This window comes from Zonotrichia leucophrys, chromosome 15 (assembly GCF_028769735.1).
Source record: "Zonotrichia leucophrys gambelii isolate GWCS_2022_RI chromosome 15, RI_Zleu_2.0, whole genome shotgun sequence".
NCBI lineage: Eukaryota > Metazoa > Chordata > Aves > Passeriformes > Passerellidae > Zonotrichia > Zonotrichia leucophrys.
In genome coordinates, this window is record NC_088185.1 from 8,515,924 (window position 1) to 8,533,202 (window position 17,279).

The following is a 17,279-nucleotide window of genomic DNA, read 5'->3' on the forward strand; positions in this document are numbered from 1 at the left end:
TTTAAGTTTCTTAGGCAATGCAAAATTAATAGTGCAGGTTTAAATGTCATCCTCCTGTCCTGTGATTCTTTCTGTTAGCCCATGGGCCTGTGTCATCCAGAAATGCCACAAGACTTTTGTTTCAAGTTCCCTTAGTTGAGTTAATTGAGAGAAAGCAGAGACAGCAGTTCACACCATCACCTTCTTATTTCCTAAAGATCTGCCTTACAGTGGTGATTTTTACAAAGCAACCAAGAATTTCCCCAGAACTTCTATCGCCTTCAATGATTCACTCTGGGGGCAGGATTATATGAATACTATTGAGACTGTAAGAGTAGGTTGAACACTTCACAGCACCTTGAATGTATTGCTAATCATCTTAAAGAAAGACAATTGGCCACCTCCGGGGTTTTTGTGCTGCTTGTTTTTGCTTGGATTAATCAAATTTATTGGTTTTATAAAGATGTGCAGGGAAATGTGTTCCACAGTAGATGGTCAGTCTTAATTAAAGATTTTAAAGGCTGTGACAATGTGATGGAACTTTACTAGGAGCTTAATCTTTTTAAAAACATGTAAAAAAATCAGCATTTATCAGAAACTGTAGTAAAGTAACTCTTCAGGGATCTGTAATGTGTGCACTCCTCCTCCTCACTATTGTGTGTACGTGCCCCAGTGATAATTGATTAGGATGCATTACCTTAAAGATCCTAATTTGGGGGGAATGGTTTCCCTTCTATTCTTCATGTTTCCTAGGAAAGTGCCCAACAGGATGGCAGCACTATGAGGGCACAGCCAGCTGTTACCGGTTGTATTTAAATGGGGAGAACTACTGGGACGCTGTGCAGACATGTCAGCAGGTGAACGGGTCCCTGGCCACCTTCACTGCAGACCAAGAGCTCAGCTTCATCCTGGCACAGGAGTGGAGCTTGGAAGAAAAAGCACTGGGAGAGGAAAACAACTGGGAGAGGTGAGTAGGAAGAAAAGGACAAAGATCTCACGTTACAGAGAATGGTTTCTGTGTGCAACAAATGCTGGTGGTTCAGTTTGTTAGAAAATCTAATGATAAAATTTACATCAGGTGAATAAGCCAGTGTGAATGTGCTGGTTGGCTGTTAGGCAGTGCCTCATCTGTAGTTTATGTTTTAATTATTAACAGATAATTCAATTCAGCAGAGTCTTTTTATCAGCAGAGTCTTCTTATCTTTAGCTTGTCTTAGCAAGGTACAGGTATTCTTGAGCTGCATCAGGAAGGTGGATTTAACAATGACTGCTGCCGCACTGCTGTGTATAAAAATAATTATTTAAATTTTTCAACAAAATTTTGATTTCTATGAAGTACCTGTAGCTCTAACAAAGAGCAACTTTGAGATAAGAATGAAGTAAAAAGGCATTTTGAGTTGCAGCTACTGTGTTTGGGTGGTTTTAGATATTTCTTTCTGTTAGTTCACAACAAACAATTCCTCCTTTTTCTGTGTATGGGTTTTTTGTCACTCCTGGGCTGCTGTGTCAGATCACCAGGAGTGGCTGAGTAGAGGTGTGTTTCTGTCTGTGAAGAGTTAAATGGTTTGATCCAGAACAGTCTGACCTAGGTTGTTTATGTTCAGAAATACTTGACTTCTGGATGCTGCTGTGTGATTTTGGGTTTGAGATACTGAAATGCTGCCATGACAACAGAATAAGGTGGTGTTTATGAGTAAAATAAAGGACACAGTCAGTTATAATTTGTAAACCTAGAAAACTAATAAGTATTTTATCAAGTATTCTCCTCAGTTCCTCAACTGTAGTCTCTCTACATTGCTTTTACATAGGAAGACATTAGAAGGTTCTGTGTAATTTGATTTGTTAATGTGTTTTTGGCCTGTATCTTTAGAATGTAACTTGATTTGCAGGTTCTGGGTGGGATATCAGTATGTGATCACCTACAGAAATCACTCTGTGATGGAAGGTCACTGGGAAGTTGCTTATAAAGGTGGGTCTCTCAAATTGCTGCTTACTTCAGTGCCCATGAAAATTGTATTAAAGCATGAATATGATTTGAAAGAACAGCATGACTTCTTTCAGTGGTAATGTTGAAATAGTATAGGTGAACTGCTTTGCTTCAGAGGGTAGAAGTGGAAGAGTTTAATACTCAACACACATCTTATTTTAAAGTTTAAGTTTTATGGGTTTTCACTCTGGCATGGAAAGAACATGTCAATTTATTTGGGTTTTCCCCTTGATTAAATGAGAGAAAGGGAATTAATCTGTAATTTCTCATTCTTTGTGGTGAATGTTTAGATGAACTGCTGATTCCTGGTTCTGGTATTTGCAGACTAGTGTAGCATGTTCGGAGGTTTTAGCTTTTTAAAAATTGGTAGAATTCTGTATACTAAAAAAACACACTTGAGTTTTGCAGAATTTACTTTTTCTTTTTAAAGTATTTTCAGGTAGTTTACTTAAACCATGTCAGAATTTGTGTAATCCCAGAAATATATCTCCTTTTATATGAAAAACTGAACATTAATTTGATGGGTGTCACTGGCTAAACCCTTTCAATTGCAAAACAAGCAGCTCCCTCTGCTGAAAGTGCAAAGCTATGTTTCTACACCTTTTATTATTAGCTAATTTATTAGTGAGATTAAAATCATAATACAAGCTCTTATGTGTACAGTTGTGTGTTTAATTCCTGTACTGGTTTAGGTTATGTAGAAATTATAACAAAGATGTTTTTTAAGCATCAGCACTGTGAATTCCAGTGTAGCATTTGAAAACTAATCTGAATAGGTTTTTTCTCATGCATAGTTTTCAGTATCCATGGATAATGTGGAAGGAAAACTCTCCTTTAGGTACAGACACATAATTATGATCAGAATTTTCAAACAGTTGAGTCTTGAAAAATAGTTCCTTTGAGATATGAATGCAAAGATTCTCCTTAAAAGGACCTTTCTTTGCTCTTTGGAAAGCTGACTGCACTGCCATCTGCTGACAGAGTGGTCACAACAGGGAGGCATGAATTACAGAAAAATCATCATAACTTTATCATTAGTTTTATTTAATTTGGTGCATTTTATGAATTTAAGCCTTCTCAATAACATATAATCTTCTGTTTTTAAGCTTTATATTTAACAAAGAGATGCCCCTACAAAGTAAAGTACATAGTAACATTCAGTAGTTTGTGAAAAACTTTTCTTAGGCTTTTATTGATGCAGATTCTGAATTTCTAATACCTGTTTGAAAAGTGATTTAGGCTTCTAAAGCTTGAAAATTTTAATTTATTGTTGTGACATGTGGAACATGAGTCCTCCAGAAAATGCCCTCAACACCTTTTGCTGTGTTTGGAGCCCATCAGGATGCTGTTTCATGATTGGAAGCACGGAACTGTGGATGCCCTGGTGCATCCCCCCAAACATGGAGCAGCTCTGTGAGGGCTGCACAGGTGGATGCACATCTTTGGAAGCACTGGTGGGCGCATGGAGTGCCAGTCACAAAATTGCTGTGTGGGTTCTTGCTCCACTTGGTAGCAACTGTGACCAAACTCAGCGTGGTTTGAGGAGGTGTGTGACTATTGTCAGGCAAACCCCATGGGGCTCTGTGAAGCAGCACTTGTGGAGATGCTGGAGTATCACTTCTGGTTCAGAGTGACAGAATTACCCAGTACTTTGAAAACAGCAGCCTCTTTTCTGTGTGAGTCAGCCCTTCCCTCCCAGCTGTTTGCCCTCCCCCAGAGCAGTGCTGGTAATGGGAGCTGGTGCTGGAGGACTCTTTGTATGGGAGTTGGTGTGCAGGAAATGGGCCATGTTACAGAGCCTCTCCAAAGCTTTACATACCCACAGGCTGCTAATGCCCATGTATCTTGTTCCAGGCTCTCCAGAAGTGTTTTTACCCCCTGTCCCTAAATTTGATAACCGTGTGCCTGAAAAGGAAAACGTTTTCTGTGCCCAGTTCCAGTATTACTCTTCCCACATTCTCCGGCGCGACGGTTACCACGGCTGGTATGTTGAAAGCTGCTATAAGAAAGCTTCATTCCTCTGCAAAAGGAGTAAGTTGGGTTCAGTTCAGTGTTAACTGTATTGTTTGTTTAAATATGCATATAATAAGTAGCTGGAAATTTGTTTCATTGCCCTTTCTAATTTTGGCCCAGTGAATTAAGAAAAAAAGGGCGGAGTTACATTTCTGCTTGATTTTAATAAATAAGAGCATTGTAATGTGTGGCTGTCACAAAGTACAGAGTTCTACTAAAAAGTCATTAGGCAGCTATATCAGCCCCAAAATAAACTTAGGCAAAAAAAGTTTTTTGGTTTTTTTTCTTAAATGCCTGTTAGTAAATATTGCTCTTAAGTTATTAATTTCACATTAAAATGAGGAAACACTTATTTTAGAGTATAGCAAATTCTACTAAATTCTTTCCATCTAATTATTAGACCTAGAAGGGAAAGGCAAGTGGAGCTGACTGACTTAAAAGTGGAAAAACAAAAGGCTTTTGTTCTGTATCTTCTGTATCTGCATTCCTGTACTCCAAAAGCCTTGATACCAGCAGAGATATTTGCAGTATTATCAGGTAATCTTAAACGTTACCTGATCTAGATGATGCTTCTTTGCAAGGAGAAAAGTTGTTTAACTTGAGGGTTATACACGCTGCAGCTGACTGCCAGGGAAGTTGTGCAGCCTCTGTCCTCAGAGGTTTTTATGGCCAGATTAGATAAAACCCTGAGCAACCCATTGGGATGTCATGGCTGACTCTGCTTTGATCAGAGATTGAGCTCCTCAGGTCTCTCCCAGTCTTACCTTCCCTTTGGACCCCAGCAGCTGTCTGTGCCTAGGCTGGAGGGGCCAGGCCATCCTCCCTGACAGTCAGTACAGCTGCCAGCTCCCAGCACTGTGGTCTCTGGTTTTGGCACCTGCTTTTAGCTCAGTGGGCAAAAGGCAGCTAAGCTTCCCCTGCTGGGCAGGGATCAGGATGCTGCTAGCACAGTGGAAGTACTATTGCCTGGCTCCCTTTTTAAGTCCTGGCCTGTTAAAAGGCCTAAAGATTTGGTCTAGAAAAGATACAGCTTTTCGTAATTCCAGGGAAGAGGAAGGGAGCTGCAGCAGGCTTTGGCAGTGAGGTTAAACTTCTCAGACCACTTGCTTTCCTCTGTCTTGGAGGGGATGGTTGGAAGTGTGTCAGTTCCATTAAATACCTAAAACTCCCCTTGTCAATGAGCTGAAAATCATCTCTGTGTCCCTGGGACCATCCATTATCTTTCCCACTCCCTGGAGACCCTTTTTCAAAGTTCTTCAGTGTGAAGGCCTGGATTTTAACTGATGCTCTGCTTATGTTTACAAATCACTTAACACAACAAATGAAGCTGGATTCCTTGGACATTGCTGTGCCTGTCTGTTGTAGGCCAGACCTGTGTTGATATCAAAGACAACATTGTGGATGAAGGCTACTACTTCACTCCCAAGGGGAACGATCCCTGTTTGAGCTGCACGTGTCACAACGGGGAGCCCGAGATGTGCGTGGCCGCGCTGTGTGAGCGGCCCCAGGGCTGCCAGCAGTACCGCAAGGACCCCAAGGAGTGCTGCAAATTCACCTGCTTGGACCCAGGTACCACTCTGTTACAGCTTTGTCAGTAGAAATCAGCTGAGTGCTCAGCTTTGGGTATAGCTTTGTTTGAAACAGCACATCCTTGCAGTGCCTCTGTGGCGTGTTCCTCACTCGGGGCTCACCAAATGTGGAGGTGTTCACAGGGGTCCCAGGATGAGGGAAGAGATGAGAATCTTGACTCCATGTTTCAGAAGGCTGATTTGTTATGTTATGATATATATTATATTAAAAGAAAATGTTATATTAAAGCTATAATAAAAGAATAGAAGAAAGGATTTCATCAGAGGGCTAGCAAAGAAAGGAAAGGAATGGAATGATAATAAAATCTTGTGACTGACCAGAGACTCTGAGACGGCTGGACTGTGATTGGCCATTAATTAAAAACAACCACATGAGACCAATCAAAGATGCACCTGTTGCATTCCACAGCAACAGATAATTATTGTTTACACTTAATTTCTGAGGCCTCTCAGCTTCTCAGGAGAAAAATCCTAGCAAAAGGATTTTTCATAAAGCATGTCCATTGCATGCCTCTACATTACTGAGTACAGCCATCCCGTGGGGAAGGGTCTCAAATCATGGGAAACACTTCAGGCCGTGGCTGGTTAAAATGAATTATCCCTGATGCTCGTTAGAAAGGAGAAGCAGTAGTTTATTTTCAATTTGGAGGGGGATGATACTGTGGGTTTTTAGTAGAGCATCTGGTACATTTCCTTTGTCATGTTTAGTTGTCATGAAAACAAAACACTTTTCTCTTGAGCACTAATTAAGCATCTTTTTCTGGTCATGAGCATATTTATGTGTGTGAAGTGTTCATGCAGGGATCATGTGGGAAGCAGAGTTTTTAAAATTAAATAGAGTTTCAGTAATAATCAGGACCTACTACCTTAATTATTGGATTTGGCATATCAGTGCAGTTTTTGTTTTGGATTAAGTCAATGATGTTGACTTTGAACTGTTTGTCAGTCAGTGTTTTGGGGTGCAGATTTTGGGGAGGTTATTTTTCTGTACAGAAAAGAAATTTAGCTTGCTTGGAGTTTACTGTGAGAGCGGTCAGATAGTGGAGAAGATTGTGGAATTGCCTTCTGTGCAGATATTCAGTGCCTGGTTGGACTCTGCCCTGCACAGCCTGCTCCAGCTGATGCTGCTTGAACAGGGGTTGGACTAGATGATCTCAGCATGTTCCCTTTGACCTCAGCCATTCTGTAATATTTGTTTTATTGGTATTTTAAATGAACCTAATCTTATCTGAGTGCATTAAGAAATTATTTTTCTGAACTCCTGTGGAAAATGCAGAAGGTCAACTCTTCCATCAGAGGCTTCTATTTCAATCTGTTACAAATAAAGGGGTGCTTATTGGCTTCCAAATTTGCAGTCTGATTGGTCCTAACTAGAGAGATTAATCATTAAAGGCCACTGTCTCTCCTCGTGTCACATTTGCTCTGAGCTTTAAGCTTAACAGATGTTTGCAGCTAGTGTGGCAGGTCTGCAGTGAGAGTGGGGAAAAAGCAGGAGTCTTCCTCCCACTCTTATCAGCTGAGTTAAGACTTAGGCTTCACTTTTTTTATCTGCAGGAACAGTGTCAGCAAAGCATCATCCAGCAGACAGGATCAGATGGCCTGGGATAACCTCGTGTCATGTTCTTTAATCCTTGCTTATTGCTGTGGGTCTTAACTATTTCATGAATACTGATTTGAAGAGTGTATTTTACCACATCCTTTCTCATCCTTAAGCTCTTCTTCTGTATTGATGCTAAATGAGACTCTTTCATCATACTCTTGCTTGAAGTGTTCTGGTGGATTTTTTAGAAACTTAGTTTTGTAGAGAGGAATTATCAAGCAGTCATCCAACTTCTTTCATCATGAAGTTGCTTCAGCTAGTGATAAACACTGAAAATTTTAAATTAAACATTTCAGTTTTCCTTCTGGGTGGTTATAAATGACTATTCCAGATGACAAAAATTAATGAATTCCTTTCTTTAATCAGCATGTATTTATCTTTGTCTGATTCTTTCATGTATCTTCCCTAAGTTCTGTTGCAAATGAAAGAAAACAGTTTACTAATCAACAGTAAGTAAATTAATCACCCAAGGAGAGACCTGGGGGAAATAAATCCTGCTGTTGGGTTGGCAGGTAATCAGCTCTTGCAGTGTGAGTGGGTGAGCAATGATTACAAGTGGTAACAAATATTACTCAAGGACTTGGTAGTAGGGGGATTTTTCAGTGGTAGGAGTGAGCTGAGCAATCCCAGTTATACTCACTTAAAAGATGCTTCTCATTTAGCCAAAGATAAATAGCAGAAGAATATTTTGAAACCAAGGTAGTCTGTCTATTGCTGCTTCATGTTGTGGTAGAAAATAATTTTTGTCTTGTGGCTCTTGTTAAGACAGACCTGCAGCTGTGAAAAGGTAGTAGAAGAAATAAAATACTTGGGAAGAACTGATGTGCTGAAGCTTTTCTAGTGACTGAAGTGGTGCAGTTACAGGGCACTACTGAGGGTAAAAACAAGTTTTCTGAAATAATGAATTTTGTATTTATGTGGCCTTCAGGTGTCTGTGGTGATCTCAATCCCACCCTAGAGTCCATGCCCACTTCCTGCCACCGTTTTTGCTCCTGCACTGTACTGTGATGTGGTTCTTTCTCACAGAAAAGTGCTGCCCTATCTGCACCTGGCTTCTCTTCTCCAGACAAATCTTGTTCCTTCTCATGCCATGTTAATACCAATAGTCCTTGGTTATTAACAACAATTCTTGTCTCTGTTGTTACTAACAGTCCTTGGCTGGCTCCACAGCCACCTGGTTGTTGGTGTTTGAGACATACACATGAGCCCCTTATCTGGGAATTGAGAGGTCAGAAGGATCCACTTTGGGCTCCTGTTTATAGGGTCACAAGAGAATGGGCTCTAGTTGTAGTAATTTTCCATCCTGGCCACAGTTTGAGTCAGTAACTTTCTTTGAAGGTGCAATAACAAAAATACCACTCCAAGTGGATTGTTATTCAGGCAAGAAAAATAAGTTTGCAAGGCTGTTCATTAAAAGCCAGATGTTCTTTAGACACCTGTTAGTTCCTGGGAACAGACAGTGTTTCTGATAAGCTCAAGAGGGCTTAGCCTGAGTGCAACTCATCAAGGTCTAATGAGCATTTCTCAGATCGTAGTGCAGCCTGCAGAGGGGGAATGCACCACCAGAATCCATCCCATGACTGAAGTCAGCTTCTCTGGGCCTCTGCACCTGTGAGTGTGTTTTACTAAAGGCACTCCAGTGTTACTGACAGCCCTGAGTATTGTGCAGGGACGATGGAGCCGGTGTGGCCGTGAGATGGAGGAGGAGCAGGGCAGGTCTGTGCTGTTCAGGAGGCTGTGCTGGTTGGAGGTGTGTGACTGCAGCAGTTGAAGCTCTGTCAGTGGTACTTGCTAAAGGGTTTGACAGCACCCAGGCTTTTGTGCTGCACAGCCGGATCTGAGAGGGTGTAATGTTCGAGCTTTGTGCGTGGTGCACTATTAAATGGATTTCTTCTTGCCAAGGAGGTGTTACATAATAAATGCCAGCCTGTTAGCCATGGACTGGAATGATACAGATTAGGTGGATTTTTCTGTACTAGCATGTGTAGCAAACTAATACTTAAAATTTTTGTAGAGCTAAAAGCCTTCTTTTATGAGGAATCTTTGCTAAAACTTCAGTTGCTGTTAGTGAAAGGAAAATTATGGAGTGGGTGTGGAGAGGTGGCCAGGGCCTGGCTGGTTCCTGTGGTAGTGACTGGGAAGAGAGAACATCCCTGCTAGTGCTGGTGTCCTGTGGCAGCAGGTGACCATGTTGGGAGCCACCTCATCTGTTTCTTACCCACCCCTAACCTGGGTGTGTCTCTCATTCAGAACTCTACAGTGGAAGTTAGTGCAAAGAGCACAGTACGTCATCTTCAGGTCATTTTAGTTTGTGTAGAGTACCTCTGTGTGCATGTGCTGCTTAGGCAGAACCGAGGGGGATTAGCTGAATTTGAGAAATGAATGCCTCTTGTGCCTGGTGCTGGGAGTACAGTGGTAATTTGTTCACAAGAGCCTTCCCTGTGTGGGTCTGGTTAACAATGGGATAGAGTTCTCCAAGTTCTGAGCTCCTGGGTCTGTTTCTTGTTCTGCCACTTGCTTTTGGTATGACTCTAGGAAAGGGTTTAATTCCCATTCACCTTAATCTCTTCAGTTCCTGAGTGATTATTACCATGTTCCAATCACTTAGTGGTGCTGACCAGTGTACTGGTGACATGTGGAATTTAGATGGCTTCATCTGGGTGACAGTGACAATGTTCAGAGATTTTTTTAGTGGAAATGGAAGTGTTGGGATGTTCAGAAGTTATGTAGTGTATATATATGCCAGTTCTCAAGCTTTTTCCTCTTTAGTATAATACGATCAGCCATGCAAGGGAAACAAGTGGATGTGCAAAATGCCACTAACCTTTTTTCCAATTTTCTGAGGCCCAAAGCCTTCAACGTTTCGCCCCTTTTCCCAAGGAAGATATTCTTAGAAACTTTCAGATCTTCTTGCAGTAAAAAGATAAATCACCTGATGATTCATGATTTTCTTATAGATTTGAAATACGGAGAAGTGTTAAACCAGGCTAATGAATCTCCACTCTACGTTTATCTCTCCGTTACTGACAGAAGAACATCAAGAGAAATGAAGCTTGAACAAAAATAACAAGCTGTTTTTCTATGTTTGATGAACAGATGGCAACAGCCTGTTTGACTCCATGGCCGGTGGAATGCGCCTGATCGTGAGCTGCATCTCCTCCTTCCTCATCCTCTCCCTGCTGCTCTTCATGGTGCACCGGCTGCGCCAGAGGCGGAGAGAGCGCATTGAGTCTCTGATTGGAGCTAACTGTGAGTACCAGCTCTCTCCTTGTGCTGGCTATTGACACACTGGGGTATGCAAAGGGGAGAAATGTCATCGTCTTGCCTGGCTGTGCCTGTGTCTTGGTGGGGTCTTCAAACTTGAACTTTTGTAGTGGATAATGGAAGAATATTTTTGTTTGTATGTGCTCCAAATCTGAAATATCTTCTGTGTGAACAATAGTCTGTAGTTTGAAGAGGTTAGAGTCAAATTTAGATGTGATGCAGGACAAACAGACTTGGGAGCAGGTGGGCCTGGGTATTGTGTAATTGCAGCAAGTTGGCTTGGATGGGTTATGTAGACTTTTCTAGGTCTTCAGGAGACCTGAGTTCCTGGGGTGTGAAAAGTGGAAAAAAGTGTTGAGATCTGACTTAAACTGAAGAAGACAGCACGAGATAAAGTCACTTACTCCTTTTCCTTCTCTTGAAATAGTGCACCATTTCAACTTGGGCCGCAGGATGCCTGGCTTTGATTACGGCCCCGATGGTTTTGGAACTGGCCTTACTCCACTGCATCTTTCAGACGATGGGGAAGGTGGAGCATTTCATTTTCACGATCCCCCTCCACCCTATACTGCTTACAAGTACCCAGATATCCAACATCCTGATGACCCACCTCCTCCTTATGAGGCTTCTGTCAATCCAGACAGCATCCTTTGTTCCACTCCAGGTATGCAGACAATGATTTCTCTTTTCTCCCACTTTTCCATTTTGGCTAGAGGACGGATTTTTTTAAGCTGTAATTATGTGTTTTAGCAATTGTGATGGGAAAAGACATTTTACCAAAAAATCTGCAATTTCTGTGATGGAAAAGTCTTTTGTTAAAATGTATCATTAAGCTTGGTTTTTCTCAAGGGTTTTTTGAATCACCTAAATTAGCAGTGGAATCCAATCTGTAAGCAGTTTACCTCTTAAACCTTACCTATTTTTGAGCCTAACCTTGGATGGATTAGCTGGTTACCTTTTCTCTAACATGATGCTACCATTTTTGGCCTTTTGAAGATAGGTTGATAGAGTTTGGTATTAAGAAGTAGAACAAATGTCAAGTACAAGAGATTCTGGATAAAATGTATCCAGCCTCTTCTCTCCTCCCTACTTCCCCCACCCACACCCCCCAAAAATTGACCAAAAATACCACTGTCTAATGATTCACCCAGTGCTCTTCAGTTTTGCAGCTGTGATAGTCACATACTGTAGAAATCATTCCAATTTGGGATTTTATAGCAGCATATTTCACAGGATAAGTGAGCCTGATTAGTGCAAGCATCTTATTTATATGTCAAAGTTTTATTTTTGTTACACAATTTTCCTCTTTGCAGTCTCATCTTGTTGTGCATTAGCTCAAAACCAGGAAAAACTCAGAGCTCCCAGAAGTATGGATCATAAATCTGTTTGGGAATGTGAAATGGTAAACTTCACGTTCTGATTCTGCTTGGTTTTTTGTGCTTTGCAGATGGAGTTCTTTCTCAGGCTGTGCAAAGCAGTCCTCCATCACTAGGAAACTGTGATGTATCCCCACAGCTGACAGAGGGGTCGCTTCCTCCCTCAGTTGGTCCTTCTCCAGTGGAGCTGGAAGACTCTGCTGACAGCAGCACCTTTCTTGTCCCTCCTGACACACCCACGAATGAAAACACCCCAGCAGAAACTGTGACAGGCAGCCGCCACAGCCACTGTTCCCTCAACACCATTGTATAAAGGAGTGAGGCCCCAGCACCGCTCAGAGTTTAGCAACTGTTTGCACAGACAAACACTAATCCGTGGCTTGAACTTCAGAAGGAATCTCCACTTTGTTTTTCAAACACTGCTTTTATGTTCTAGATTAGGATCGTGCCTCTCGTTTTTTGGCTGTCGTTATTCATTCACTAATCAATTTGTCCTGTAAATATGGATTGTACAACTGCTCTTGTTTTCCATTGGCTTTGGAAAAGAGAGCAGAGAATTCCTTTGACTTCTGAGGAGGTGAGAAGTATGGGTAGTTTGGGTTGTTGGGTTTTTTTTCTTAACCTGAGAGGAATCAAAATCTACATCAGAAAAAAGCTGCTTGGATTTGGCTGGATACCACTGGACCCAGGAAACAGACAGTGGAAAAGAAGGGTGGGGACAATCACTGTTCAAGCAGAGAAGATGGAGCTGCAGAGGAGGGGCTGGAGGCCTGTTCTATGGAGTGGGACACATGCCATCAGGAGTTACACTGTGTAAAACACAGTGCCTTGATCAGAACACCAGAGGAGCTGGAGCAGGAATGGTCTACGCAATATGTGACAAATGGGTGCTGAGAAAAACGGGATTTGCAATGACAGTTACTTGTTGTATTCTTGGATAAACTTCTGGCCCACCGAGAAAACTGGGTGTGTGATGTCCCTTTAGTAGAACCCTCACGTGTGTTAGGAAGTATTTTAGGGAAGAGATGGGGGGCAATTAACTTTGATGCAGCCTGAGTTCACTGTGTGAAGCCCCTGTTTGTTCTAATCCCATTAGTAAGATTGGGGTATTTTCTTTCTGGTTTAACTTCTTTGCAGTGAGTGGTTGCACAAAATTGGCCTGGATACAAGACCACTGTTCTTGCTTTTCTTATTGCATGCTATATTTAGCATGTGTGTTCCCTCCCCTTCATTTCACTTCTTTACAGTTCTACAAATACCACTTAAAAATGGTGATCAACATGTACTATAGGTGATGTTTAATTCTAATTGGACACCTCTTCCTTATCTCAGTCCCATAAATAGCCAACCCTGTTCTGGAGATTTCCCCTGTGCCCCTCAAGCCATTTATCCAGGTCCCACAAGGGGTTATAATGAGGTTAGTGTACTCAAATCAATAAAGCAGTTTGCTTCAGTCTGATATGTCAACTTAAATTTCCCCCTCGTATTGAACTCTTTAAGCTAAGTTAATTTACAGGTGGCAAAGATTCATTCAATCCCTCACGATACCCAAAGTCAAGCACTGTTGGTTTTGATAATGAGTATAAAATAATCTTTAAAGGCAATTTTAAATTTAAGTTTGGATTTCAGTGTACAAATAGTTTACCCTTTTCTCCCATACTCCCATTGCCTCTGCTTCTCCTTGACTTACTGTAATAGTCAGCAGATGAGATGAATTTTAAGGAATTTGTAAAGAATGCCTCTTGTGAGTGGTCTCCTGTTACCTTATGAAGGGTACAAGCCTAGAGGGACAGGAAGAAAGCACTGCATGGGGCTGTGTATGTGATCTATTTTTCTAGTAATGATGAGAAATCATACTTGTATGACAAATCCTAACCCACTGTTGTGGTTTCCCAGTGCAGCTGACTCTTTCCCCATGGAATATGCTGCTACTTTCTATTCCCTGTCTCGCCTATAGGCTTATACTGTACTTGGGGATTGGTCTTGACAGTTCAACTCGTTTTGCACAGAAAAGTGTGAGTTTGGTTATCGAGGTCGTAGCTGGTGTCTCGCCTTGCAGACACTGCAGACAGCCCTGACTCCAGCGTGAATCACAGTTCTGGGAGCGCTGCTGGCACACGAGTGGGAGGAAGCACTGGGAGGAAGCCTCTCTCTGCCTGGAGCTGTTCCACCACCCCATCCTGCTCTCTGCTGTGCCTGGCTCCAGCAGCAGTGGTACGAAACGAGAGGAGCAGTTCTCCACCCTGTGGGATCTCTGACCGAGTCCTCTCCGAGTTCCAAGTCCTGGTCTAATGAAGTGGATGGATAGCAGTAGTCAGAACCATGCATACAAATTATTGAGCATTTCTGAAGTATGAAAATAAAGCGGGTTTTGTGCATTTTTGAGCACATTCATACGTTTTATACATTGTATGTACTGATTTTTCTTTAGTTTTCTAGGTACGAATGCGTGTGTGCGTGTGTGTGTTTCTGGGTGGTGATATATATATATATATACACACATATATATATATATCTATACATACTGTAGACAGTAACCTTTGTGCTGCGTCCAGCTAGGTGAAGCTAAGCACTGAGATAGAAATTAGGCTCTAGGGTTAATACTTCTCTTGAGCTGGCTACACTCTCTCGTAGGACAGGCTGTGATAGTGTACACTTAAATAGGATGCAAAGTCTATGCTACTACAATCTGTTCCTGAAAAATACTTTGTTAGCAGTGCAAAGTAAAAAATTTCCAATTTCTTTTGAAGCCAGATGGAATATTTGTTCTTTGTACTATCCTAGCGCAATAACAAAAGCCTTTTGGCTTGGTTCAGTCTCTGAGGCTGTATTTTGTGGCTGAGGTGAACAGATAACCTTACCTCACACTTCTCCTAACACTGCAGGAATCTGTTCAATACTTTTGTATTTTACTTTTGGTTCTGTGGTGAATTTTATTTGCAAATAAGCTCTGTTACAACTGGCAACTTCATTGTGGCTCCTGGTTGTAGCTATTCCAAATGGAGGCTTCTTTGTAGAAGCCTCAGTGTGATATTTTCCCCATTGCTTCTGAGCCTTTCCCACTTGTATATTGGCAGGAGACTGCTATTTTCTGTTTTCCCCTATCCTTCTTCATCTTAAATGTAAACAAGGGAAATTCTGCCTTGAATGGAGCAGCTCACTAAGTACAACTCATTTACCTCTCGGTGAGCTTCTAATTTGGCAATAAAATTGTCATTTCCCCCTCCTTTAATGTAACTTTTTCACATTGAGTACTTTCTCTTGGAGTAAGAGCCTTTGTAGCAGAAAATGTCTCAACTACTCAGACTGCTGGACCAACTGGGGAAGAGTTAGGAGTTTTCTTGACAGCAGTGGACTCCTCAGCAAACCTTGGCAAGGTGACTGGTGGGCAGTTTGTCCCGAGGGCTGATGACAGAGAGTTGGTGCTTGCCCAGGGAAAGCCTCTCTGGTTTGATTGCCATTCCGTGATGAGATCTTTGGAGTTACTTTCTGCATTGATTTTTCCCCACTGCTATTCCCATCTCTGGATGTTCTTAACATCTGGTGCATCCTGGATGTCCCTGCAGCCCCAGCAGGGAGACAGCATTGCCACATGGTTTCCAGCAGCCTGGGGGAGCCCAGGGTGTGTTTTTCTCGGGCTGCCCTTGACTGCAGTTGTTGTCAAGTCCCAGCACTTGGTTCTGTGCCGGGCTGGTCTTGTCCCACTGTGGCCTCAGACAAAGCTGCTCCTCAGCTTCCCCGTTCTGCGGTGCCATATTGAGGCCTCTGCTGTTCCAGAGCAGCCCCAGACACTCTGGTTTGTCAGTGATGCCCATCCACAGTCCCACAGCAGCCTCTGGCTCTGCACTGGCAGAGTTCAGAGCTGAAATGTTGCAGGGTGGTGGTTCTGTTGTGCAGGATCAGCACCATCATTCAGGTGTGCGAGGAGCTTGTCTGTGCAGGGTTCAGTCCTGTTTGCTTTGAGCCTCAGACTGTTCCTTCAGCCATGCACAGCAGGACACTGATCTAGATGAAATATGAAGTAGGTGGACATTTTTTTCTGAAGGCTGAATCTCGCAGTTGGTGGGTGCTCTGCCTCCACAGGTGCCATGGGGTGATGGCCTGTTTCAGTACTTGGGGGAAGAAAATGTTTTTTGTGACCAGTAATTATTACCATTCTTTTCCCATCTCAAGTTAAATGAATTTGAACCTGGTACTTAAAGATGTTTTTATCTTTCTGATGTGACTTCTCAGTGGCAAAACACTGATGTTTTAATGTTGCCTCGTACAATCCATAATGTGCACCTCTTTTTTTTCAGTTGCTGGAACGTCTTTTTTATCCCTAGCTAAGGAACATGTAATATGCAGAAATTTCTTTTAAGTTTCCCTTGCAAGTTGGGAGCTGGACCATAAAATTAGAGCAGTTGAGTGTAGAGGAGGTGAATCAAAGTTCATGTTTGCTTCTCATGTTCCCCAGTCCCAAGTGAAGTAGGTGTTTCCTTGGAATAGATGCTTTCAGTGATGAAGATGTGCTTCCCCCCAATAACAGTCAGCATTGCCTGCCTGCTACGGTACCACATAGCTTTAATTTTCTAGGATGTGCCCCTCGAGTGTTGCGTGGGTCAGGGTTGCTGCCAGCAGAGGTGGCTGGGCTGCACCGTCCCTGTGTGTTGGGCTGAGGGTGCCTGGGAGGCTGTGAGAGAATGAGACACTGCTTTGTACCTTCCTCTGGAAAATCATTTTAGCCAGCGCTGCACTTGCAGGCTTCTCCTGTGTAGTTGGTTTGTGACTGGACTTAACTGTGGCAGTGTATAAAAGATTTTGATATTCTGTGAAATACCATGTAGAATTTAAATTTGATACTATAATAATTGAGTCCCTGTGACACTGGTTTTTGTTTTTAACTTCTTTGGGGTTGGCACTAATCTCTTTTTTTTCAAGATGCTGTGAGAAACATTTCATCCAAATGCCAAATAAATTGTGTTCTGTAAGAGAAATGCTGTGTTCCAATGTCTCCTGATTCCTGCGTCGATGTGGTTGCCCAGCGTTGTGAAGGAGGGTTTTGTTAAATCACTCTTCTGAGCTGTGATCTTGCAAAAAGATCAATAAATGCATTTAACTTTGAGCAGGTAGTCTGCCAGAGTTCCTGTGTGTACAGGTTCCAGTGGGATTCACCTGTATTAGTGTAATTTTAGGAAGGTCTTGAGTGTATACCCAAGAAAATGAAGTGCAGTGTATTCGTGCTGCTCTCCCCAACCCCACGGGAAGCTGCTGAGTGCAGGGGGGGGGTTCTGCAGAATGGAGAGGCTGGTGCAGATTCTCAGCTCGCTGTTTTAGCTCGAGCCGCCGGGCTCGCAGTGTTTGCTGTGGGGCCAGGCCGGGCCCCGCTCCTGTCCCGGTGCCTGCAGAGGGCAGCTGCCGCCGCAGCCGCTCCATGGCCCTGACCGGCTCCAGAGAGCTCCACGGCCCTGACACCTCCAGAGAGCTTCATG

The 17,279-nt window shown here is 42.6% G+C and overlaps 1 protein-coding gene across 2 annotated transcripts in view; it reads left to right on the plus strand.

Annotated features, from left to right (window-relative positions):
- Positions 1–12,767, plus strand: part of DGCR2 (DiGeorge syndrome critical region gene 2) — a 41,416-nt gene extending 28,649 nt beyond the window's left edge. Inside the window, exons 4-10 of one of the 2 annotated variants that reach the window (XM_064726735.1) lie at positions 733–946; positions 1,869–1,948; positions 3,821–3,997; positions 5,345–5,548; positions 10,265–10,417; positions 10,860–11,096; positions 11,880–12,767. In XM_064726735.1, the coding sequence (XP_064582805.1) occupies positions 733–946; positions 1,869–1,948; positions 3,821–3,997; positions 5,345–5,548; positions 10,265–10,417; positions 10,860–11,096; positions 11,880–12,121 (1,307 nt within the window). In that variant the 3' untranslated portion in view covers positions 12,122–12,767. Of the gene's footprint in view, positions 1–723; positions 947–1,868; positions 1,949–3,820; positions 3,998–5,344; positions 5,549–10,264; positions 10,418–10,859; positions 11,097–11,879 lie in introns of both variants that reach the window. The other variant, XM_064726734.1, reaches the window with a different exon arrangement.
- Positions 12,768–17,279: the final 4,512 nt, after the last annotated feature.